The sequence below is a fragment of the Rutilus rutilus genome, assembly GCF_951802725.1.
Source record: "Rutilus rutilus genome assembly, chromosome: 24".
In the NCBI taxonomy this organism is placed as follows: domain Eukaryota; kingdom Metazoa; phylum Chordata; class Actinopteri; order Cypriniformes; family Leuciscidae; genus Rutilus; species Rutilus rutilus.
This window is the reverse complement of record NC_140228.1, coordinates 4,089,815-4,117,634: the sequence shown is the minus strand read 5'-3', so window position 1 is coordinate 4,117,634 and position 27,820 is coordinate 4,089,815. Positions and strand designations below refer to the sequence as shown.

Here is a 27,820-nt window from a genome sequence, read left to right as displayed (position 1 = left end):
GCTGCAGATTTATATCATCCATGATACTGTATAACAGGTCAAAGGTCATCCAATAGAGAATGACCATCTAAATCTGGCTGAAGATTTCATTATAAAGCAGGTCAATAGAATTAGCAGAGTTTAAATCACATGTGTTTGTAAATGTGATGAATGTATTTCGGGACTGATTATGAAACAAAGGATTTCAGCTTTCATTCAATATCAAGTATTTATTTTTAAGATTAATTCTTTGGACTATTTTTAAAGATGAAGATTTTGTGGCTCTTTTCTGATCAATCATGATTCATGTCTGATGTTGAGAAGATCTGCAGTTGAGTCTCACATCAGTGTGTGTGTGTGTGTGTGTGTGTGTGTGTTCATTTGAGTGTGACGGAGGTTTTTGTACGACTCTTTCACTAGAATGAAACACTGTGGTACACTTTCGGTGGAGGAACTAAACTGACGATCAGTAAGTCTCTTCTATTCTCTAAAAATGATTTGTTTATTACTTGTTTTGTTTTTAGGTTATTTTAGCAAGCATTTTGCAACAAGATAAAAAAAAAAGTTTAAATAAAAAAAAAATAACTGCAATATTTCATGATGAATTTGATTGTTTCACAATTTCTTTAAATGTATTTTACAAATTTATTCCCTGAGATTTGATCACGTTTATCATTTTTTTATTTCAAAGAATATTTCATATTGTTTTAAAATTGTCTTTTTACACGAGTAATTTCATATATTATAATTGCTAACATTCTTTGTTTTTTAATATGTTGATTGCAATATTATTGTAATATTATATTGAATGTAGTTTGTAATATTGTTATATTTTCTGTCATATTCAGTTTTTTTTAAAGTACATAATTGTGTCCATAATTCTTGATAAATGTAACTGCTAATACTTTTTGCAAAAGTTTGATTATACGGATAAAATAATTATATTTTTTAATTTGAAAAATTCATAATTTGAAATGAAATTTGCTGATAATTATGATTGTGAGAGTCTTAAGAATTTTTCAAAATGCATTTTTTTAGGCGTCGTCATCAGACAAATAGAACGATTTGAAAAATTCATTAGTTGAACTGAAATTTGCTGATAATAATGATTTTTCAAAATACAGTTAATAATTAGAAATGATTATTCAGAAAATATTTTTACTTTTTATTTACTGTAATTTTATTACTGTAAGATTCGCTGTATATCATGTCTGCTTTACAGAACTGATTTATATTTAGAATTACATGATACATTTTTTAGTACTAGTGAATATTGATTTAACTGAGAATATTTTAAACTGAATTCAGGATATTTGTGGTTTATGAATGAAAGCAGTTTTGTGGAATTTCTGTAAAGATAAAATGATTGTGATTTCTACAACATGACCATGTCTGACATCTAACTGTGTGTTTGTGTGTGTGTGTGTGTGTGTGTGTCCAGCGGGTCCCTCCGTGTCTCCCTCCGTGTCTCTGCTGTCTCCCTCTTCTCTGCTGATCTCTGGAGACCCCCCCGCTCTGCTCTGCCTGCTCAGCTCTTACTCTCCACAGGGGGCGACGGTGAGCTGGACGCTGGACGGGTCAGAGGTCACCGAGGGGGTTCAGACCAGCGCAGAGAGCGAGCGGGACGGTCTCTACAGTCGCAGCAGCGTCCTGAGCCTCAGCAAAGCACGCTGGGAAGCCGCAGAGCGCTTCGTCTGCAGAGGAACACATGCCGGAGCTGCTCACGAGGCCTCGTTCCTCAAGAGCTCCGAGTGCTGATGTTTCTCCAGTGAAGACCAGCGTATCTGAGCGTCACGTGATTTACAGCTCAATACTGAAGCAGTCTGTCAATGTGCTGCCATTGCTGTTCATTCAATAAAGCTTCATCTGAACGCAAGCGCACATTTGTGTTGGACTGCATCATTGATCAGTGTGTCGTTCCTTCAAAGTCCTGCACTAAAGTTTCAGCGGCTTTTGATTGATTGGAATTAGGGGAGTAACAATAATTACAGTGGATAGTGACAATATGTATCGTATTATTCACCCAAAATGAAAGTTTAGGAAGTTTACAGGGTTTTCGTGTCACTACTACATTAAACTACTGTATATAATGTTGAATATAATGTATAATAATGCAATGGGGGAATATTTGTGGGTCCTGATAATGCCAAATGTCTGATGTTACCAGTAAAAAGTGGCCTACATTATTTTAGATATATCTAGTCAGAGACATCAAGCATATTCGTCTGAAATAATTCAGTATTTTCAGCTTCAGAATCATGAATATTGTTATTCTGGTGTCTCTATTGTCCTGCATTGGGTTATCAGCACCAAGTCCAAGCCTATTCATTTACACACACAATGTTAAACCAAATTGACCATTTTGATGGAGTATGGCAATAATATGGTATTGTGAGTTCAGGATGGTGACATAAGGGTCTCGTTACACCCCTAATTGTAATAGTTGAGAACAGCTGCATTCAGCAGTAAATGTGAAATGAAGCTCTTGGGGTTTGAACATGGTCACTGGAGACGAGCTGCTCTATTCTGAGACCATCACAATCACTAAACCTGACAATGCAAATGAGATTTTCACCTCAAACTCACAGTTTCACTCTTTTACTGGTTCAACGCTCTGAACTGGAACAGTTTCACTTCTGCTGATGAGAAATGAGTTATGAGTAATAAATTCATTATCAGCTTGAGATGAAGGTGCTATTTAAAAAAGGCTCAAGAACATCTTCATGTTACTGGTGATACACAATTACATTACTGTGTAGTTTAATGTACAAAAACAAAACAACATATGGCGCAATTATGGTTTGTTTGATTTATATTAGTTTACACACTCAGTTTTCTCTGATTCTGAGCATATTAGAGTCAAACTCGTCTGCCACAGGACTGATCATAATAGAGATGATTTCAGTCAGAACTCAGATTTGAACACATGTGTAGTTCCTGTGTTTGTCCTCTGTGTGTCAGTAGTGTGTGTGTGTGAAAGTATTTGAGCAGCTGCAGAAGCATCTCGTTCTCGTTTATTGTGAACCGAACGACAGGTGTGTCAGTGAACGAATCTGACTAAATTGCAACAGGTTAAAAAGGTTCGAGTCACTGAGTGGGATCGCTAAGATTAACCAAACCTCCCCTAATCATAAAATTGAGTTTGTCAAAATCTGTTTAGTATCAAAAGTGCACACTTGGAGATTTAGGGCAAGATTTCACGATTTAAATGGCTTCAGAAGACTGAATATACCGCACGAGTCGTGTTGACTGTTATGATGCTGATATTTTTTATGATACTAAATTCAGTTTTGAAGCCTGCCAGCTGTCACTAATCACGTTGCATGGAAAAGGTGCAGCTTGGCGAATCAAATAACAAATGTCGTATTCCACAGAAGAGGGTGAGTATCTGCCAGAGGTGGGAGTAAGTCACACATGTGCAAGTCACAAGTAAGTCTCAAGTCTTAACCTTCAAGTCTCAAGCAAGTACAAGTCAATTTTGTGAAAAGCAAGTCAAGTCAAGTCACTGCTTTATGTCAAGCAAGTCAAGTCAAGTCAAGTCGTAGCTTGGGTCACAAGTCACTGGCAAGTCATACAAACGTTTGATGATTTCACAGAATTTATATATTAAAATAAGTTAAAACTACATAAGTTGTGGACTATGGTTTTATTTGCAACATTTTTTTAAATATGCATTTCCACATACAGCTGAGTGGTTAAAAATCTAAAAAAGAAATAAAATTTCAAACTACATAGCCTAAAATGTAAATGTAACTGAAATTAGGCCAACATTAAAGCATGAAAAATAAATATGCCTCAAACATTGCAGTAGACCATTAAAAGATATTAAACAATTCACAATTCAAGTATGGTTCCTATGCCACCAAATGGCATTCTTCAAACTGGCATCCCCTTTATGGAACATGAACACATCCAGGGACGTGCACAGGAATTTTTTGGGGCAGTTGCTCTGACCTGAAAAATACTAAATATGCACGTGCTTTTTTCGCAGCCAACCCTGCAGTGATGTGCTGCCCTTTGCTGCCTACCTGAATTGTCTCTCCCTCTCCTGAATCCACCTCTTTTCAGTGGGCATCTTGGCTTCAAACAATACCCAAAATAGTGATAGGATTTAGGCATTTAACCATTTTGAATAAAATAATGAATGTGATGCATTACTTCCATCATTCATTCTTCTTGCTAAAACGAAATGTGAGAAACTAACTATCAGCAGACATGTAGCTTAGTTTGCCTAATGCCTACCAAAAAAATAGTAGCCTAGGCTGCTTGTCTGCAAGCTATCTGTTTGATTATTTAGGCTAAACGTGGCAAACTCAGCCTGGATTTATGAAGATTTGAATTCATTTCATAAAACTTGATGATGATGATCGTTCGTTTGTTATACATCACAAACTCACCTTTTCCGACAACGTTGAGTCGTCTCACCCGACAACCGCGACAATCTCCTTCTAGGGCCGCTCATGCAGACTCAGCTCAGGTGCCGGTCGCGTGCAGCGCTGCAGCCACGTAAACAGAGTTTGCCCTTCCCCTACTGACTTTCACTTTCGGTGCCCGAATGGAAGGGAATGAGGCTTTGCGATTTTTTTTTTTTTTTATTATTATTATTATCTAGGCCTACGTGAAATTCTGCATCCATTGTACGATTTATTTATTTATTTATTTTCCCCCTCGGAAGGGCAACGTGAGTCGAGAAGGGCATATGGGCAGTTGCCCGGGCAACCTGAGCAACCCCCCTGTGCACGTCCCTGAACACATCCCAACAAGTTAGATCTTTCCTTTTTAACAAAAGAATAACAAGAAAAAAACAGTAATAATTGAATTGACACAAAACTTACACCTGTCAATCAGGTGGATTGACTATTGTACATTATTAATCTGTGTGAGTGAGTGATTTATTCATATTCGTGAATGATGTATGTGTGTGCATGTGTATGAGTGAAAGGTGTATTGTTTGCATGTCTATGGTTGTGTTTGACTTTCTCTGTTTGTGTGTGTGTGAGAGAGAGAGAGGTGATTTGATTGAGTGTGATTGATTCATTAATATTTGTGAGTGAATGTGTGTGCGTGTGTATGAGTGAAGAGTGTATTGTTTGTTTGCATGTGTGCATGGTTCGGCTTGCAAGTTTGAATTTTTGTTTTGTTTATTTGTGTATGCAGGGTTCGGTTCAAAAGTCTGTATGTTTTTTTTCTTTGTGTGTAGGTGTCTTTTTACAATCTTTTATGTGCATCCCCAAATACTATCCAATTATTAGACACTTTACACATGCTATTATGCTATTAAAGGACAACTCCGGCGCAAAATGAACCTGGGGTGTAATAACACATGGGACCCGAGTCGACCGTTCTCTGGGATTTGTTTTCATGATAATCGAATGTAAAGAGTTTTATCTCTAAAAACTGATTAGCTTATAACGCTAGTATATGGGGCATAGAGTAAGTAAAAAGAAATCGCTAGTTAATACCACTAACAAGGCTCAAAATAGCCCCACACTAACACGGCAGCATAATGAGGGTGCTTGTTAGTGGTATTAACTAGCGATTTCTTTTTACTTACTCTATGCACAGATCAGCATGATATGATTATATATTTCATGAAGGATTGAAGCTGTTCTGAAGGCAAAGGGAATTTAATTTCCCATCCAATTCTTTTATCGTATATCATTCACTATCTATCCTCTTCTGACATTCCTGCTCTTTTGTGTCTGACTGCCTGTTTCCCTCACTTTCTTCAGCCTCGCTAAAACACTCATATCTACAGGCTTGTGCTGACCACGGTTATCCGCGGCCTGCAGTCCTGGACGAGATGATTTATCACTGAGCTCTTCATGACAGAGCTGTAGACTTTCTGCTCTTTCCCTCTCTTGCACGTGACATCACTTCCTGTTCGACTTGTTCTTGCACTGTACCCATTGACCTCAGTGTGAGACGGTCCAGACTCATTTACAGTGAGGTTTGATGGTCGTGATTCATCTCCACTGGTTTGATCCCTCTGATTCTCATCGGCATCTCCTGATCTGGGCGAGCTAAACTGGATTTCCTCATAAATGCACAGCTCTGGTTTGGATTGGTCAGAGTTGGACGTAAATTGATTGTCAGATGTTGTGATTGGTTGAGCGGTTGATCGGGCATTTCTTTGAGGTCAGTGCAGCTTTTCCCATTTGTTTGGCCATTATGTGCCTTTTCGAATGTTGTTTTGGGACTCTGGCTCCGCCCACAGTCTCCTCCCACTGGTTTATCAGGCGTTTGATTGGTTCCCTGGTTTGGTTGTTGATGTTCCTCTGTAGAAAGGGATGCTTGAGGTTTTGCTTCGTGAACATAGACCGGGACTAACTCGCACCGTCAGTTATTTGACAGAAAGCACTCAGATTTCACGTTAGCAGAGACTGACTTTTGTCGGTCAGAACTTCTGTTCTTTTTATGAGGTTTGTGTGTTTGATTGTTTCCCTGATGTCCCTTAAACACTGTAAGAGTTGAAATATGATTGATGGAGTGGCTTTCTATGACAATGATATCATTGCAAGATGATTGTTGTGCTGTTTTGTCCTTTATTTTAATGTGCACATTTGAGTCATCACATTGTGGCGTTATTGGGTTGGCCGACTCACTGTTGTGGCTTTTATATTTGCGTCTATCACTGCTGTAGCCGTTGCTCAAGTGTACAACAGCAGAATCTGGAAAAGAAGAGAAACATGACTAGATCATTATTTTACACATCTATGCATTAAAATTAAATTCTTTTATTAATTTTATTGTGATTGTGCTACTCCATGAGGCTAATATGCATGTGTATTATTTAGAGTTTTGTGGTTTAATTAACACTAATGCTTCTTAAATTCTATCAAAATAATTTATACCACACAATGCATTTGAGCATGCATGTGCATGACTGCATGTAGAGTGAATGCAAAACAAATGCTTCGTGTAACCAGGGGCTCGTTCTTCGTACGTTGCTTAAAACATCCGAGATCAAATTACACATCCAAGATGATATCATCGTGCTAATCATGATCTGGCTAATTAGGTTCTTCGAACACACCTGCTGGATATGATTAGTATAGTTGGATTGAGTTATATGAGATAACTGCGCGTTCATGCGCTGGTTTAAAAGGAGATATGTATGATAGTAGAAACATTGATCAGCAATGCTGCTATTGGCTGCTCAGCGTGGCCAAAGAGCGCGCTCAGTTTTTCTCCTCAGCAGAGCAAGAACTAATAGTCGAAGTTTATTCGCAATTTTAACATTTAATCAAAACGACAGGGAACACCTTAAAGTCTGCAAAAGCCAGGAGAGAGGGCTCTCAAAAAGTAGCAGACAATTTAAATCCGTTAGAAGTGGCCATGTTAGATGTTTTTATCACTTACTAGCCTACAGGGGCGGATCTAGAAAAATATTTATGGGGTGGCGAGAGGGGGGCAGGAATTTTTGAGGGGTGGCAACATATGGCAGACGTATATTACTAGACGGTATTACTACTCTTACCAATACTCCTTATCGATCCGATACTTTAACGGTATTACTATCAGTTCTTTTTGTTATATAAAAAAAAAAAGGGGGGGAAATTATTTAGAACACAATTAATATTGCTTTATATTTTGTAAAATGTAAAATAAATATCTATAGCAAAAGAAAAAGCAATGCTTTAACAAAACAAATAAAACATGTATGTTATGCAGAAGGGTGCAGGCTTTTGTGTTTTATATTCAGAAGACATAGGACACCAAAAACAAAGTACAAACACACGGTCAAACAAAAAAAGTATACAATTAAACAAATATTCAAATTATATATCCATTGCTTTAATTTCAGTAATGTCTACTGGCGTTACTGTTCAGGAGTAATATGGGCTAAAAAGACATCTAATAAAGTCAGATTTAAAATAACACTGCATAGTTGATCATAGATAGATTAAAGCTTATATCATTCAAGAGCTGCGACTGATTTTCTCTTTGCCTTTTGTTGTTTGATTCACATGAATGGAGCAATCGTCAGCAGGTTTATTAGACTGCTGTCTCTTTAAGACCAAATGCAGATCTAATCATTATTACGCATCATATTTTCTCCCAACTATTAACGCCCACTATTGTATTTGTTATTTCCCCAGTTGTAACCTGGTTTCATTGCTGTGATATCTGAGAGGAATTGGATTTAATAGGACTGCTTAGCTAATCAAATGATCGATCTCCTAACTGGCACTGTATTGTGTGTTGTAACATAACGTACGTCGGCGTAACGGCGACCATCAGTAAACGTTATGGATACAAAAATATTTTATATTTTTATAAGCTGTTCTTGTCTTTACTAAAATCAAAATTAGGCTAATCAAAGGGTAGAGTGCTCTTACAAATCACGAGGGAGCGATTTGACCGCTGATTTAGGCTAACGTAATAGACTCTCTGTTTTTGCTGATGCTGAATCCTCTTTAGCATACAATACATTCATTACAAATGTAACTTTAAGTTAAACGTGTGTTTAAACTACACCTGGGGAAACTCACTTCACCTTCAGAGGCTCTGGGGCAGCTCAGTCTCTCTAGTCGTGTTGCTGGGCCACCGCACCGCAGCAGACTCACTGTGTGTGAGCCAGACTGAGCGAACGCCGCTCTGGGGTGCGTTTCCCGAAAGCATCGTTGGCCAACTATGGTCGCAACTCATCGCAATGTCCATTGAACTCTATTGGTAACGACGGAACTTGCGACCATAGTTGGCCAACGATGCTTTCGGGAAACGCACCCCTGCACGCAGGGGGGAGGGGCTAATAATACATTAAAAAATTTAAATTAAATTGTTCACTTTTGGTAAATGTATTGTTTAGTTCACTATTTTGAGAAGCTTGTGGACATAGTGGCGGGTTGTTTTTACAAGTACAGTTTTTGGATCATCAAAGTTAGGGGGGCAGCTGGGGGGGCAAGGCTCTAGAGTGGGGGGGCACCTGCCCCCCCTTGCCCCCCTGTAGATCCGCCCATGCTAGCCTATATATTTGTATTTTAATAATTGCATTTGTTCATTGTAATGTCAGAGTCACCAGACTCACCACACTAGAACATGGGAACAAATAAAAGTGAAGTACAAACATATTCTACATGATGGTAATTTTTAGTTATATTATAGTCTCTTTTATAAAAGGCACTGTTAAATAAATGGTTGTCTGTTTATAAAAGCAACCAAGAAAAAGGCTGAGGAAAAAAAGAAGAAAAGATCTTAGTAGCCTACACTGTAAAATAATTTTTGCTGCATTAAATTCAAACTCGCGGCCCCCGGGCCGATGATATTTTGTGGCCCCCTATTTGACATCAAAGTTTAATGTTAGTGCGGCTTGCACGTTTTTTTTTTTGCTGGGTCGTTGCGTGTGCTGCGCTCTTTTTTTTTTGTTTTTTTTTTCTTTTTCTTTTTAAGATCATCAAAAAGTGCATGTTACTAGCTGCAAGTAAAGTCTGTCCGGAAAAGAAGGGTCAGTTTAGCAACATCAGCCTTTCAGCTAACACAGTGGCAGAGCGCATTTCTGACCTGTCAGCAAACATATATGATCAACTGCGTGAGAAAGCCAAACGTTTTTGTGCATACTCAGTCGCTCTTGATGAGAGCACAGACAACACTGACACCACGCAGCTCGCAGTATATGTCCGTGGTGTTGACGACAATTTTGAAGTGATCGAGGAGTTGCTCGCAGTGATTCCAATGCATGGTCAGACCACCGCTCAGGAGATATTCCACCAGTTGTGTGGTGCTATTGAGGATGCAGGTTTGCCATGGAAGAGTTTTGCTGGAATAACGACCGACGACGCGCCATCAATGACAGGGAGGAAAAATAGACTGGTGGCACTTGTTCAAAGAAAACTGGAAGAGGAGAATGTGGAGGAGGCCATTGCTCTGCACTGCATTATCCATCAGCAGGCCCTTTGCGGCAAATGCCTGAGGTTTGACAATGTGATGTCTGTTGTTGTGAAATGCATCAACCATATCAGATCTAGGGGCTTAAAGCACCGGCAGTTCCGTGCCTTTTTGGACGAAATAGAGTCCAAAATATGAGGATGTGCTCTACTTCACAGAGGTACGTTGGCTCAGTAGGGGAAATGTCTTGAAGAGGTTTTTTGAGTTGAGAGCAGAAGTGAAAGCTTTCATGGAGAAGGATGGGATGGCTGTTACTGTGTTAAACTGTTACAGTATAGGTGTTTCTGTATGCTGATGGTGACACCCAACGAAACGTTAATGGGAGCAGAGCATCAGGTGATCTTCTCAAACGTGGCATCACCTGCGGCATCCCGAAGTGGAGGATGTGTTGCGTGTGACTAAAGCAGGGAGCCTTAAAGGAGAACTCCGGTCAATTTTAACATTGAGCTCATTTTTTTGTACATTTGGAGTGCTGTCAGTACAGAGAACAACGACAAAAATTGGTGTTGCCTACACCGTGTTATCCTCTTTTTAAAATTTGCACCCTGTTGACTTCAATGGGGCAAGTTTTAAACCTGCTTTTAGCCTCTTAACATCCTTGATGTGTCATTACAAGTGCACAGCCAATGTGAGTGATTCCTTCGGAGTGAACGCGTGTGACTCTGACTGCAGTAGATGTGAAAGATATGAATAAAAATGATGTTATTTCAGCCAGCGCACATACCTGTATTTACATCCTGTTTTCGGTCGAAGTCCATAGTAATCGATTGTCGAGTTCACGCGCGTGATCATACGTACTAAACCTATGCGCGTGAACTCGACAATCGAGTACTATGGACTTCGAGCTCCAACGTCATCCGAATCCGCAGCCAAAAACAAATCATCCACCCGCACCAATATTTTTGTCTGATTTAAGTATCCGTACCCGATGGTCAAATTATGTATTCGTAGGCCTATGTGTTGTTACGCGTGAGGATAAATGGATGATCATCACCTTCAACAGCGGACTCGGGGCGACGGTTGATGCGCGCATCTTTAATGGTAACATAATACACTGATGAATGAGCGCTACTTTTAAATGAACATTTCTTTAAAACAAAATTTATTTGACAGAATTTAATTTTCTTAATGGCATAAACAGGCTTTACTCCCTTGAAATTTAAACTGGAATGGAACATAGGCTACTCATATTTTAGAGAATGTAGTTAATATTTTCGTTAATAATGATTTATCATATCCACCCACGACCCACCCAAAATTAATCCGAATGTTATTTTTATTAGCCTACTTGACCCGCCCGATCCGCGGATTATCCACAGAGCCCCCGCGGATATAACCGCGATCCGCGCATCACTATAATAATTTTGTCTGCTTCTGCATCCATTGCATATTGAGTTGTTTTACTTCATTTTCCGGGCCAGAACGTCTACATTTGGTTGTTTTGGCAGTGTATAGTGTAAATGCAAATATCGGATACAGCTCACTTTTAAAAGATGATGTAAGCGGGTCGTCAAAAAAAACGGATATAGTCAGCAAATCGGAATTGGGCATCAAGACCTGCAGTGTAAATGCAGATCCAAGGAGAAATTCATTTTGGATGTAAAGGGATTGCTACAAAAAGATTACAACAGGGACAGAACACAGATATGAGGTTAAAACAGTTAAAAGACCAAAAGTACATAGGACACTAAGGCTGCTCAAAGAGCTGATTGCAAATCACCATTTCCTAAAATCTGCTTGTACAAAAGTAATATCATATCATGTCCATGCATAACATTCAATCACAGATATACAGTACATTAATAAATTAATGGTCACACGCTCATCGCTTATCATTTATGAGCTTAATTGAGAGAGGAACAAATGAGCGCTTTAGGCTACCTGTTGTACACTGTAAACCCAGATTTTGTTTCTAATTAAACTTACGGGTAATCATTACTTATTCTTTTATGTTTAGTAAAAACCTGCTATCATTACTAAACAACATAAGTTGTTTGTACTATTTAGCTGAAAGATTCATTGCACTAATCAGGTTTAGCAGAGATAACTTGGTATGTTTAGTTTCATAAGGAAGGGGAGGGGGATAATTCAAAAACCTGCCTAGTCACGTGAAAAGTGTGACCAGGCACACACGTCTAACGTGCGTCTAAGGGCCTCTACACCTGGCGGGACGAGCACAGGCCTTGGCAGCAGACGGTATTGAGAATTAACAGAGGTTTAGATGTTGATGAATTATTGTTTAATTTGTAGTCACCATAATGGTGATAAGTGTTGGCTTTAGTTGGGCTCCTGCCCTTGACATTTTAACATTAGTTTTTCTCTGGCTGCTTTACCTGTGTGTTTCAAAGACACAATTGTTATAGCAAAAAAGCCCAGAGTAAAGTGATCCAGTGACTATGACTGCATATTGATGTTGTCATCAACAAAGATTTTAAGTCAGTAGCACCTCATATCACCTAGAGTTTAATCTCTTATTGTCTGGGTCTTTCCACATGATTGATATGAAAGTCCTGTGATTTTTACAGCAGGAAATCCAACAGAATTGTTATAATTTGAACAATAGTAAAAACATAATGCAGATTTTTTTTTTTTTTATGCCATGTTATTTTGTCACAAATAGACATCAACAATCAGCATATGAATCTCAACAATGGTGACACTCAAATGAAAAGCTTCATGTTGCAATGCATGCTGGGTACCTAATAGTACACCTATACTCAAAATATTTTTAGAATTTGAACTAATGATTTTTAGCAAAGACTACTGATGTAAACTTGATTTGTCTACTGCACCCACTTAAGATTATATGTTAATACAACTCAACATGTTTAGTTTCAGCTTGTGTAAAAACTAAAGTGGTATAGGGCAACGGGTTTCCACGCGATTTGCGAGTAAAGTCAACTAATTCAGGTTAAGAGTGTATTTGCACAGAGGAACCCTGTACCTCATTCCTGAGTTCAAAAGCTCAAACTCCACATGGGAATTATCAGATATAATGATCTTAGCCTGCCTGATTGTCGTCTGGTCAAAAAGCTCCTGCGGGTTAAGGGGTGCTGGTGTACACATAATTTTACCTGCCGTCTTGACCAGATTAAAAATTTTAGTTTTTGATTTAACTGTCAAATTTCCAAACCAGCTGGTGATACCATACCGAATAATGGACTCTATTGTTGCTCTGTAAAAGATTAACATAATATTTTTACAGACCCCAAACACTCTAAGTCTGCGTAAAAAATAGAGGCGCTGATGGATTCTGGCACAGACATTTGTAACGTGTGTGCGCCAACTCAGGTCATTATCAATAAACACTCCTAGGTATTTAAAGGATGTCACCTGCCTGATGTCATGACCATGGATGGCCACAGGGCTCTGATCTCCAGCTGGTTTGGGGTCTACCAACATTTCCACAGTTTTGCTTGTGTTGATATGAAGTTGGTGTGAATCACACCAGTTGACAAACTTGTCCACAGCAACTTGGTGAATGTTTCTATTGCTTTCTTTAGTAAGCAAACTGAGAAGGACAGTATCATCTGAGAATTTGACTATATATTGGTTTGGCTCAGAGCTGATTGGTGTACAATGTAAACAGGAGAGGTGAGCTGATACACCCTTGGGTGCGCCAGTGCTGCACACCGCTGTATCAGACAGAGAGGAGTTAAACTTCACCTGCTGTGGCCTGTTTGACAAAAAGGAGTGATACCATCTGATAAGAAAATTTCCTAAGAATGATATCTGGCTGGATTGAGTTAAAGGCAGAGCTAAAATCAACAAAAAGCAGTCTAGCATATGCAGCAGGACTTTCAAGGTGCTTCAAAGTTAGGTGCATTATTGTTGATATAGAATCACTTGTACTACGTTTTTTTGTATAAGCGAATTGTTTTTTTCCCAATAAGTTTCTCTATCATAAGCCTCTCTAAAGATTAAAAAACATTGGAAGTAATGGCCACTGGCCTTTTTGGGTACTGGAATAATGATCGATTTTTACCAGAGTTTTGGTACTGTACATGTATCTATAGAAAGCTGAAATAATATATGCCAGGCTGGTGACAGTTCTTCTGCAAATTTTTTTAAAAGAAAGGCAGACAGGTTATCAGGGCCTGTTGCTTTAGTTGTTTGTATATTGTTAAACACCTTTATAACTGTGTGAGGTTCAATTACAATTCTATCCAAGTCAACATTACAAAACACATTCTCTAGCACTGCAGCACATTCCCTGGTACTGTCTGAATTAAAACGCATATAAAAAGTATTCAATATGTTTGCCTTTGCAATTTCATTGTAGGCAAACGGGCTTCTTTTTAGTGTCCATATTAGTCATTTTTCTGATCGAGTCCCAAAGTGTCTTTGTGTTTGGATCTGACAGCTCTTGTTCGGCCCGCTCCTTGCACTGCTGCCGGGCTGCTCTCGTTTGCAGATTAAGGTCTTTTTGTGCAGCTCGGACTTCTGCTTTGTTCCCAGATCTGAAAGCTAGTTTCTTCCTGTTAATACAATCCTTAATACCTTTAGTGATATAGGGTTTGTTATTAGGATACCGTTTAACCGTTTTCTGGGGTATGACAGAGTCGATACAGAAAGAAATGTAGGCTGCAGTTGATTCAGTAGCACTGTCAATATCTGCATTGTAAGAAACAAATGTGACCCACTCACCCGGTCTGCTGTGACAATGCTAGTGACACCACTCTCTGTATGGCAAGCCGTTTTAACTTTTATTCATTTCCAGGATATGAATCCTTGATATCAACAATTCAATTTTCACTAGTTAAAATGATAGTTATTGATATCAGGAATAATGTTTCTACTAGTAACAATGGCAATTTTTGATATCAGGAATTACATTTTCACTAGTAACAATGCTAATTCTTGATATCCACAATTACATTTTAACTAGTAAAAATTATAATTCTTGATATTAACGATTTAATTTCAACTAGTAAAAACTATAATTCTTGATATTAACAATTTATATCCTGGGAATGGCAATAGGCAAGCCGTTCTGACTTTTAATCATTCGCAGGATATGAATTCTTGATATCAACAACTACATTTTCACTAGTTAAAATGATAGTTATTGATATCAGGAGTTAGATTTCTACTTGTAACAATGGCTATTTTTGATATCAGGTATTACATTTCCACTAGTAACAATGCTAATTCTTGATATCAGTATTTACATTTTTACTAGTTAAAATGATAATTCTTGATATCAACAATTGAATTTCAACTAGTAAAAACTATAATTCTTGATATCAAGAATTATATTTTCACTAGTGAAATGTCACCATAGGCTGCCATTCAAAATCAATTGTTGATATCAAGAATTGATTTCTTACTTGTTGAAATTCCAGTTTCACATATCAGAAATACAATTCTTACTAGTAAAAACCTTTATTTTTGATATCAAGAATTCAATTGTCACTAGTTGAAATGTCTATTCTTGATATCAACATATGAATTGCTACTAGTAACAATGTTCAATTTTGATATCAAGAATTCCATTTTTACTAGTGACAATGTTAATTTCTGATATCATGAATGTGATTGTTACTAGTAAGAAGGCCATTTTAGATATCTGAAATTTTATTGATATCAGAAATACATTTTCAGATATCAAAAATATTTTTTTTTACTAGTAGCAATTCAATTGTTGATATCAAGAATAGACATTTCAACTAGTGACAATTGAATTCTTGATATCAGGAATTTGCATTTTTACTAGTAACAATGTAATTCTTGATATCAACAATTCAATTCTTGATATCAACAATTGAATTCTTGATATCAACAATTGATTTTGAATGGCAGCCTATGGTGACATTTCACTAGTGAAAATGTAATTCTTGATATCAAAAATGTAATTCTTGATATCAACAATTCATATCCTACATGTGTTTTAAATGTTAAAAGGGCGACAAAACTATTACAGATATCAAAAATGGATTTCTTACTAGTTAAAATTCTGAATACACATATCAGAAATACAATTCTTACTAGTAAAAACCTTTATTTTTGATATCAAGAATTAAACTGTCACTAGTTGAAATATCTATTCTTGATATCAACAATTGAATTCCTACTAGTAACAATGTTCATTTTTGATATCAATAATTCTATTTTCACTAGTGACAATGTTAATTTCTGATATCATGAATGTGATCGTTACTAGTAAAGAAAGCCATTTTAGATATCTGAAATAATATTGATATAAAATGAAATTTTTTACTAGTAGCAATTCAATTGTTGATATCAAGAATAGACATTTCAACTAGTGACAATTGAATTATTGATATCAGTAATTCACATTTTTACTAGTAACAATGTAATTATTGATATCAAAAATTATATTTCTACTAGTAAGAAATCAATTCTTGATATCAACAATTGATTTTGAATGGCAGCCTATGGTGAGATTTCACTAGTGAAAATATAATTACAGATATCAAGAATTCAATTGTTGATATCAAGAATTACATTTTTGATATCAAGAATTAAATTGTTGATATCAAGAATTCAATTGTTGATATCAAAAATTAAATTGTTGATATCAAGAATTACATTTTTGATATCAAAAAATGTAATTGTTGATATCAAAAATGTAATTCTTGATATCAACAATTCATATCCCGGAAATGAATAAAAGTTAAAACGGCTTGCCATACTCTCTGAATATAATGACATTATTGCTAAAATGACACAGTTTTACAACAATAATGCTAATGCAAATAGTCAAATGAAAGCTGCCAAATCTAGACATCCAGTTGCTGCCTTTGGCGAGAGAGAATGTTCTAGATTGCCTAATGGTTTCCATCATAGACCAAGGAGATTTGCAAGAATAAATTCAGAAGGTGTCATTCTTTGCTATGCGTGTGGAAAAGCTGATCACATTGCTAGACATTGTCAAGACAATGTTTGATGATGATAGATGATAGATGGGCTATCGTGGTTTGCTTAAGAAAATAGGCAATTTAGAAACCCAGTTGGCACTGTTGGAAGGAAATAAAGAAGTCATTCACACCTTGTCAAACTTATCACTACACGAGCAACATGACTGTAGCTCAGTCACAAGCAAATGCTGATGCAAAATAGAATTAGTTTTATGATAGTAACACACTGTAGAAAAAGGTTTACTATCAAAAGGGGGGTGATTATTTATGATTTATGAAACATGTTTTATTAGCATTGATATGTAGTTGTAATTTATAATAAATGTTTTAATGACATTATGTTTAGAAATAATTTTTAAAAACATTAAACATATAGTTAATTTGATTAAAAGATAAATTAAAATACACAGAATTAAAAAAAAAAAACATTTTAAAGGGCCCTTTTATTGTAAAAATAAAAAAAGATCAATTGTTTTTATGAATTCAATTAATTAGACATGCTTTTGTTTATTAAAATTTAATGGGTCCCACTTTATATTAAGTGGCGTTAAGTACTATGTACTTACATCAAAAAATAAGTACAATGTACTTATTGTGTTCATGTTGTATTGTAAAACACTTTTGCTGCTATTGAGGTGTGATACGGGTAAGGTTAGGGACAGGTGTGGTGGATTGGGTAGGTTTAAGGTGTAAGGGAAGGGTCAACTGTGTAATTACAAATGTAATTACATAAATTAATTACAGCTGTAATTACATGCAGGAATTTTTAAAATGTAAGTACAATGTAAAAACATGTAGTTACACAATAAGTACATTGTATCAAATTATTAATTTCAATGTAAGTACATGTAAGTACATAGTACTTAAAGCCACTTAATATAAAGTGGGACCATTTAATTAAACCATTCAAATGGAATTCAGAAAACTTGAAACACAAAACACTGAATTTGTTTCCAAGTGTGTAAATATGTGGGTGTTTCTGTTTAATTTAAAGGCTAATTCTTTGCATTGTGCTTGTATTTTCTGTTTCAGATGCTCTTAAACAGTAGATGGGGACAGCCGCCGTCACCCAAGTTATTTTTGCCCAGGCTGTGCAAAAGTGGCTACGCTATATGCGCCAGACCGCGCAGGAGGGACTGGACGACAAAACATTCAGACGTCAGAGGACATGCTGTGTAAATAGTCTAAAGAGGAATAAGAGGCTAATAAAATTAATTTGTTCTTAAATAGTGTGGCGTGGTCTGTGTTTTAGGCTAGTCTATAGGCATACAAGCTTTCAAATGTTCCATCACTTTTTAACATCCTGGTTGTAGATAAAGCAGCATATTCATTATAGGCTATTTCATTTAGGGCATTACATTTTCGCATGCTTATCCCATCATTTTCTATGGCTTAATAACAATTGAAATTCCATTGAAATCACATTGATCTTTAGTTCAGTTGAAATTTCAATATTGTTTCAATATTCCTGATAATTAAAATACCACTGAAATTCCGTTGATCTATGGACAGGATTTCAACGTTGTTTCAATATTAAAACAGGGTGCAAAATGATGTAGAATCAACATCAGAGTTCGACTTAATGTTGACAATGGAATGTTGATCATGTTTCAATGACTGTTTGCTATCTGGGCAAACTGTTCAGGTTAGCCAACTTTGCTATTAAACCACAGTTCTGGATTTATGCCACATAGGCCTGGTTCCTGGTTATGGTTTTTAGAATAAACAGGTGCTGGTCATAAATTAGAATATCATCAAAAAGTCAATTTATTTCAAGAATTCAACTTAACAGGTGAAACTAATATATGATATAGACTCATTACATACAAAGTGAGATATTTCAAGCCTTTATTTGTTATAATTTTGATGATTATGGCTTACAGCTTATGAAACCCATGAAATCAAAATTAGAATATTACATGAAATCACACAGTAATTACACAGTGACACCATGGTCATTGAGCCAGGTTTTGGTTCTTTTGGCAGTGTGGGCAGGTGCAAATCCTGCTGGAAAATGAAGGAAGCATGAAGTGCTCTGGAAATGTCCTGGTGGACGGCTGCGTTGACTCTGGATTTAATAAAGCACAGTGGACCAAAGTCCTCTTTTCTGATGAGAGCAAATTTTGCATCTCATTTGGAAACCAAGGTCCCAGAGTCTGGAGGAAGAATGGAGAGGCACACAATCCAAGATGCTTGAAGTCCAGTGTGAAGTTTCCACAGTCTGTGTTGGTCATCGGCTGGTGTTGGTCCACTGTGCTGTCCACTCAACGCAGCCGTCTACCAGGACATGTTCAGAGCACTTCATGCTTCCTTCAGCAGACAAGCTTTATGGAGATGCTGACTTCATTTTCCAGCAGGATTTGCACCTGTTGTAAAGTTGAAAAGATCTCTCATAGAACACCTGGGGTTTGCTGCAGAAATGAGTTTTTCAGATCCAGACTGTCATTTTGTAAGTAAAGAAATCTGATATTTGTGTTCAGACGGTGTAATTATATGCATGAGTTGCTCGCTATCGTTCTGATATAAGCATCAGCTCGGCAGCAAGAGACCAACAACAGTAACAGTCTTTATAGAAACAGAGGACAGCAAAATGAAAATTGTAAGGCTAATCAGACAAAAAAAGCATCAAAGTCATTACTGTACACCTGCATTACGTGTGTCTGAAACCACACACTCGCACTGAATTCCACATTTGGGTGAATTCAGACAGCCAGAGACACTACTTTTTGTCATGTCATGTTGTGAATATGATTAAGAAACATTGTTTTTAATATTATCAATGTTGAAAACTCAATGTTGTACTGCTTCATATTTTTGTGGAAACAGTGTTGCATGTATTTTCAGGATTCTTTGATAAATAAAAAGTTCAAAATAACAGCATTTACTTGAAAAATGCATCTTTTGTAACATTATAAATGTTTTATGGTCACTTAAGATCATTTTAATGTGTCCCTGCTGAATAAAAATTACGCTGACCTAAAACCTTAACCAATAAAACCTTTTTTTTTAATTTTTTATTATTGATTATTAATATTATTTGTGTGTTCAGATTTTAAAAAACTATCACATACGCCAAAAAAAAACAGATTTCTGTTGCCAAGCCATAAAGATTGCTGTACTATGATAAATAATATTTTCATTAACAGAGTTTAGTACATTGGTTTAATAATAAGAACACAAGCACAACGAAACAACTACAAACAAAGAAACCCAATATCAAGTGTAGATGAAAGAAAAGAATAAAGTGATATCTTGTACCTGGTCTGTTTTCGGTACCCGACAGCAACTTCCAGCGTCATGGTGTTTCCAGCATCTCTCCCTCTGAGAAACAAACGCTCAACACAGACCCTGCGGAGGCTCAATCCCTCTTTCATCCCTTTAACACTGAATCCTCTGTTTCTTTTCCCCGCTTCACTCTCAGCTCACACACTCTTTCTCTTCTGATGTCTGTAAAGTGACATTTAGCTTCATCTCTGCCAGTAAAGGACTGAAAAATCAAATCTATCTAATATCTCAGATTCTTCTCCTGGACAGCAATGAGAAGTACATGGAAACAGAGCAAATGGAGACTTTTTCTAAAGTCTGCTTTTTTTCTGATAAAAAGAAAATGCTGGTTGATGATTTATTTATTTATTTTTCTGGGAGACATTTATCGTCTCTAGTTTCAGAAGAGATCTCAAAAATGACTAAGTGAATATGATATCTCTATATGCTATGAAATGTATTTGTCATAAAACATGATTGTATTGATCTGGTAAGTCATTATAGGGAAATGCTAGCATTGCATAAAAAAAAAAGGCTAAGATTTTTGGATTAAACTTCTTCAACTTCTAGCTTTTCTGCAGTCCTGTGGTGTTATTCTATGCAAGTGTACAGGCTTCATGTAGTCTCTCATTAAATGAATCCATAACAGTATTCTGCAAATGGAAAACTACATTCAGTAACTGCAAAACTGCATGCATAATAATAAAAAAATATGACAGGCTCATACGTAAACCTGGGCTGAACCCAATTTGCAAATAAATACTCGAGACACTTCTAGTCAGGACCATCTGTGAAACAAACATCTGACCTGACCTGATCTTCTCTCTGATAACACCAGTTGAACATCGTAAGTATTTGTAGCTTGAACCTTTGGTGTCTCTTTTATGTGTTAGAACACTTAGTAGTGATAAACTGTTGTAATTTAATATTAAAAACAATGAAACCGTGAAGAATTTGTCTGCTAAAAGGAGTAATGGATTTTCCTTTGCACTTTTTTCCCCCCTCCAGACCAGCAAGATGTTGCTTTTATTTTTCTGTCTGCTTTCTCTGAAAGCAGTGGCAACTGAAGGTACATAATTTTACATTAAGAATCACAAATTGGTATGAGCAGGATTTTGTGTGTCTAGTGAAAGAGTTTATTTTGTATTTTGTGTTTTGTCTTGCAGTGGGTCTTGGTGGTAAAGTGCTTCTGTTTCCAACTAAGACTAACTCCAGCTTTGTTAAACTCACTCCTGAAAAGCCACTGAGTCTCTCAGCGTTTACTCTCTGCATGCGTGTGGCGACGGAGCTCCAGGGTGCGAGGGAGATCATTCTCTTCTCCTACCGAACACCTGGCTATGATGCGCTCAATGTTTGGAGAGAGGAAGATGGCCGATTTGCCTTCTACCTCAGCAGCAGCAATGGAGCGTTTTTCCGCCTGCCTCCTCTCTCCACGTTCCAGACTCACCTGTGCGTCACCTGGGACTCTGCGACTGGGCTTGCTGCTTTTTGGGTGGATGGTCGGCGCAGTGTGTTCCAGCTCTATAGGAAAGGTCACTCAGTTAGTCCTGGCGGCACCATTCGGCTCGGCCAGGACCCTGATTCAGATGTGGGTGCCTTTAATGCAAAGCAGAGCTTTGTCGGTGAAATTACAGATGTGTGCATGTGGGATCATGTTCTCTCTAGCAGTCAGATTGAGGCGTTGAATTTAAACCAGGAATGGTTTCCGACGAAGGGAAACGTGATTGACTGGAACACCATCAGCTATGAGACCAGTGGAAATGTGCTAGTGGTTGAAAATAAGTGATACAGATCTGATTCCTCCACACAGTTGTGTCATTCTTTATGATCTGTTTTAATGAGTTTCTAAGCTGTAAAGGCTAACCAATAAATTCTCAGCATCACAACGACAGTGTCTGTGCATCATTTGGAAGAAAGAGCTGAATGTTGAAAAAGGGGTTTTAGTGGTCTATGTGTTCAATTTGCATTTTACAGTACCAGTCAAAAGTTTGGACTCTATTTATCTATCATCTATCATCTCAAATTCCAACTTATTTTCCCGTAATAAATTTCCCGTTTAGATCAGTGCATTAACTAATGGTAAATGAATAAATGTTCAACACAAGATTAATAAATACACTGTTAAAAAACATTACATCCCCAAGTCAAAAATTTCAAGTGACCGATAACATCTAAATTTTTCAATTAGTCTGACGTATTATTTCTCATTGAGCCAATGTTAACAGACTATTGCAACAAGAATTTCACTTGGGCCAATTGAAAAAATATAGATGTTATCGGTCACTTGAAATTTTTGATTTGGGAGGGTTAGAAATTTTTTACAGTGTACTGTAAAATTGTTAATTGGTAGTTCATGTTATATTATGTTTTAGTAACAAATAAATGCATGACAGTTTACAACTATCTTTATGAACACTACCATTCAAAAGATTTTTTAGGTTTTTGAACTGCTTCTGCTCACCAATGCTGCATTTATTTGATCAAATATACAGTAAGAACAATAATATTGTGAAATAACTATAAACCAGTCTTCAGTGTCACATGACCCTTCACAAATCATCCATTAGATTGTTGCATAAAGAAATAATTTGCTCATAAATCATAATTTACTCACTCTCATGTCGTTCCAAACCACTTTGACCGTGTTTCTACTGAGGAACACAAAAGATGTTCGACTGTCCAAGCTCTCTCACTTAAAACGAAATCATACAGTGATCAGGGAGGATAAAAAAGGCCTAAGAAAAGCAATGGATCACAAAACAGACCAGAACTATTAAATCTAAATAAATAATATAATCTGAAAGACCCTGTACTGATCTTTACACATCTTAACTGGGAGTTTCTAAATGATCATGTGTTTCTCAAAGCATTTTAATAAGTGTTGATGACCTGTGACCTCTGGAATGACCTTTGCCCTCTCATGGAGTTCACAGTGAAATACTTGTTTCTTTTAGTGATGAAACTGTCATTTGATTCATCAGAAAGTCTGAACTCTGAACCAGAGACTCGTGCAGAATAAAGAAGAAATGATTTCTAAACTCCTAAAGAAGTGAAAACACACTCCATTTTTTCATTTTGCCCAGAGGGAAGCAACATCGTCCTGCCGAGAGAGAGAGAGACAGACAGACACAGAGAAACGTCTTTTTTTAGACACTTGATTCCTCCGTCAATTAACGCATGTGTATTCAGTGTAGGACGACATCAAACACTGATTCCTGTGAAGCTCCTCTGACACTGACACTGGTGCTCTGACACGTCGAGTCATGTGATCATGCAGACGACACACACTTGAGTCTGGCTGGTGGCATTTCCTCATCTTGTTCCACACTCTTTCGCTTATCCTCTCATCTGTTAAGTACAAATTAAGTCCAAAAATTGTATAAAAACAGAATTCTGTCATTATTAACTGGTAACGAAATGCATGTGCACATTTGAACCTGGCGCAGTTTGGATTTTCTGGATGTCAAACTGATGGTTTTCATGCATTAAGAGACATTTAGAGATGATGAGACGTTCAATAATCCTGATGTTGAGAAGATCTGCTGTTGAGTCTCATATCAGTGTGTGTGTGTGTGTGTGTGTGTGTCTTTCGTCTGTTTCTCTGCTGGAGTGTGTGCTATTTATCTAATGCTATTTCACAATAAACACATAGCCTACTTAGTTTGTGTAATTAAATTGTTTAAAATTTAATGTTAAAAGTTCATACTGATGTTCTATTCTTTAACTATCATTTTAATATAAATCATACACTGTCAGAATAAAAAGGTTGCATTTTATTGGTGCAACAGCCTATCACTGGAAGTCCCTTATTATGACAATTAACATTACAGTGACCATAGTTCAAACAGGTCTATGATATTTTAGAGATTTTTGTAGAAGTAAACATTTTAACCATGTGTAAATAAAATTATAATCTAATACATTCCAATTAAGGCGTATTGAATGTTAACATGTCTTTCAAATATAATGTTAAGTGGGTGTCATTACCCATTTTAATCTTAGTAATTCAATAATTTAAGAAATTTTCACATTTAAAAGTTCACTTTAGAGGTATCGTATTGGTATCGGCGATACTGGCCTTGAAAGTATCGGTATCGTATCAAAAACAAAATAAGTGGTATCACCAATCCCTACTGCAAATGTAGAAAACTGATCAGATATCAGCTAAAACCCCACATTGGTTCTCAGTGCCTCCTCATGATTCATGGGTTGACAGGGATTTTGAAGTGTTTTTTTTTATTATTATTATTTTTTTTATTATGCAACAGTAACAAAAACTTAAATAAAAATACAGAACAGTAATGTACAGTAATAGACAATAATGAGGGTTACAAGACAAATCAACAAAGAATATTACATTAGCTTAAGTGTTTTACACCATGATAGAGTCTTACATGCAGTAGAGGTTTTAGATTTATATGCATTTGTGTATATAAAATTAGGTCGAAGTGTTTCGAAACAGTTATGACGTATACGCCTCGTTTACTGAAATCACGTGACTATGGCAGTTTGCGCTCCGAACGAGAAGGACTTGGCTGCAGATCGGGGGCGGGGCTGCATCTGGCCATACCTATTCTGATTGGCTCCATCGTTTTTTTATTTTTTTTATAGGCGGAACCTATTTTTCTGATAGAAAATGTGTTCGTAGTTGGTGTAGAAAGGAGTAGGCTATGTCATTTAAAAAAATTGAAAAGTTGTGCAGTTTCACAAAGCCTTCATTATAATGCACAGAAGGGAAAAAAATTAGCCTGTATTTTTCCTGAAATGATTGTTTTGGTAAATTAAGCTGGTCTTTAGGCTAACGTACTAACGACCCCACATTCACAATAAGAAGTTTTGAGCACATGTGTAGTTCCTGTGTTTGTCCTCTGTGTGTCAGTGTTTGAGCAGCTGCAGTTTCAGTCAGGTTTTTGTACGACTCTTTATCACTGTGTGAATGTTTCATCACCCACACAACGATCATTAGAATCTACTGTGCAATGGAAACTCTTGCAGTAATAATGTCCAGCATCTTCAGTCTGGACTCCACTGATGGTCAGAGTGAAATCACTGTTAGATCCACTGCCACTGAATCTAGATGGAGTTCCTGACTGGAGGAAGTTTACACGATAAATCAGGAGTTTAGGAGCTTCTCCAGGTTTCTGTAAGTACCAGAATATACCTTCCTCCCCATTACATCTCTGCTGGTTTTACATTTGATATTCACAGTTCCTCCTGGTTGTTCTGCTGTTATTGAGGGACTCTGAGTGACGGTGATCTGTCCTCTACACTCTGAAACACAACAAGAAGAAAATACACTCAAAACTTTGACAATATACTTGAAGAAATGAATTAATATCAAACTTGTGCTCCACAAACCTTGAGCAAACGCTGTGAGAGTCCAGATGAAGATGATGATGAAGGTCATGTTGATGAAGATTGTTGTGTGTGTCAGTGATGAAGTGTTAAACTCACAGCACTATAAACACTCTCACACACTGAAGATCTGATCAATATGCAAACACACTCCACATCATTTACCTGAAGACAGTCACTCATTAACAGACACAAAACACAATCACTGAAGTGAGAACAGAGTAAAATTAATGTTTTTCATAATATTTGATCTTCTAATAGTCAAAATGTTACAAAATTATATCATTCAATTCAGTTCTGAATACATCTAGACCAACTTCAGTATTAATCTGAATATCTGCAGATCCGGATCCAGACTCAAATCACTGAAGGTTTTCTATAGTAAAGTGCAGATTTAAACTTGAGCAACAGTGAGACATTTAAGATTATTCACATTTCATCACTTTTACCAATAATTGGAATAGAATTTAAAAAATATATATTTTGGTACGAGTATTTTCCTATTAAACTATTAGTCTGCCTTTACATTGCTTTAATGTGTTATTATTGTAACATGTCACATCCATGCGGAGTGAATCCAGCATAAATATGTAATGTCACTTCAGAAACTTTGCAGCACTGGCCGTCGGTTCTCTTAGCAGCAGAAAACAAAACAATAAAAACAATAGTTTTATTCAATGGATTATTGAGGCTGTAGCCTCGAAAGCGAGCCAAGACTTCACTGAGAGACTTTGAGAATATTTTTTTTACTGTAGTTGGAGTGAAACGTCGCTGTTAATCCCCATATTTTACACCTTATCCATGTGTGTTCCTGCAGTTTATGAACAGACATGAGGATCATCACACACACGAGTCTCTGTCAGTCACTGAATAACTGAGTTTGATTGAGAGTCGCGTCTGTCACGAACTGCTCTGAGACACGAAGGTTGAGGATCCAAATGCAGTTTTATTGAACAGAGGATAATCCAAAGACGTAATCCAGAAAACAGGCAATAGGTCAAAAACACCGAGTAATCAGTCCAAACAATAGCAGGGTCACAGGCAAAAATGAAAATCCAAGGACAGGCAGAGATCAAAACCGAGAACACGGGAATGACAGACAGAACGCTCAGAATTGCAGCACAAACACTAAACAAGTCTTCTCAGGGAATGAATGTGAACACCAGGCTATTATAGAGTGAGTTAAATAAGGTAATGACACAGGTGAATGTGAGTGTGGATGATAGTCTGAACTCAGGATTATGGGGAATGGAGTGTGTGGATGTGTGTGTTGTCCGGGGTGGAGCGCCCTCTGATGGTCATCCTGAACACTCTCACTGATGACCGTTACAGTCACACATGATAGAAACAGCTTCACTTTTATTAATGTTTATAAAATAAAATAAAATAAAATAAATATGGTGACATGCATGTGCTGTTTTTAATGGAGGACAGGACCTGTTGGGTAATCTTAAATTTTTGAATAAATGTTTATATTATTGCTAATTCCTCCATACATAGATATTAATATAAATTATTATTATCTGTTCTGAAATTGAGGGATGTGTTTATATGATGCTGTTAATATCTGCATTATGAGGGATGAACTTAATAAATAAACTGACTTACTAAACTGCTCAACATATTTAACATGCTGGTGATTCAGTTTAGAATGAAGAATATATGAAATCATAAATACAGAAAATAAAAAAATTAAGATAATAAGTTATCTTCATAGGCTTCTAGATAATTTCATCTGCCGGCCCAGAAAAGTTAGTAAAGACATTGTTAAATTAGTCCAAGTGACTACAGTGGCTCAACCTGAAGTTTATCAAGGGCAGAGAATACTTGGAATTAAAGGTTAGGATGGTCAAATGAAATAACCATCGAGTATTATGAAAATTAAGATCTATTATTAATAAAAGGCAGCAACTATAGGGCAAACTGAAATCACTCAGATCTCAAATGTGTCACTGATCTATAAGAGCACAAAATCTCTTTCTGAACTCTATAATTATTAAGAGTGTCAGATTAATTTATATGGTTTTATTTCAGATGCAAGTGTGACGATGTTATTTCAGATCCTCCTTTGAGCAGCTGCAGTTTCAGTTCAGTCACTGTGACTCTGACTGACGGAGGTTTTTGTACGACTCTTTATCACTGTGTGAACCACCGAATGCTCTCAGGCCAGTATAAACTCTGACAGTAATAATGTCCAGCATCTTCAGTCTGGACTCCACTGATGGTCAGAGTGAAATCACTGTTAGATCCACTGCCACTGAATCTAGATGGAGTTCCTGACTCGAGTTTTTTTACAAAACGAATCAGGAGTTTAGGAGCTTCTCCAGGTTTCTGTAAGTACCAGAATAAACCTTCACTCCCATCACCCCATCTGAACACATCACTGCTGGTTTTACATTTGATATTCACAGTTCCTCCTGGTTGTTCTGCTGTTATTGAGGGACTCTGAGTGA

At 36.8% G+C, this 27,820-nt stretch overlaps 1 protein-coding gene and 1 long non-coding RNA gene across 2 annotated transcripts; both read left to right on the top strand.

Moving 5' to 3' along the window:
- The first annotated feature begins 327 nt into the window (after positions 1–327).
- Positions 328–1,860, top strand: LOC311284488. Its single transcript, XR_014626231.1, has 2 exons — positions 328–448; positions 1,421–1,860. It is a non-coding gene; the product is annotated as an uncharacterized lncRNA (long non-coding RNA).
- A 19,166-nt stretch (positions 1,861–21,026) lies between these two features.
- Positions 21,027–21,898, top strand: LOC311284464 (C-reactive protein-like). Its single transcript, XM_084399513.1, has 2 exons — positions 21,027–21,081; positions 21,179–21,898. Exons 1-2 carry the CDS (start codon positions 21,030–21,032, stop codon positions 21,796–21,798), a joined length of 672 nt encoding a protein of 223 aa, XP_084255639.1. The 5' UTR covers positions 21,027–21,029; the 3' UTR covers positions 21,799–21,898.
- Positions 21,899–27,820: the final 5,922 nt, after the last annotated feature.

What these genes read in the sequence shown, in the direction of transcription:
- LOC311284464 (XM_084399513.1), top strand. Translation starts at nt 21,030, where the DNA reads ATGTTGCTTTTATTTTTCTGTCTGCTTTCTCTGAAAGCAGTGGCAACT. An exon ending in GAAAGCAGTGGCAACTGAAG is followed by an intron (nt 21,082 to 21,178) that starts GTACATAATTTT and finishes TTTGTCTTGCAG; the next exon opens with TGGGTCTTGGTGGTAAAGTG.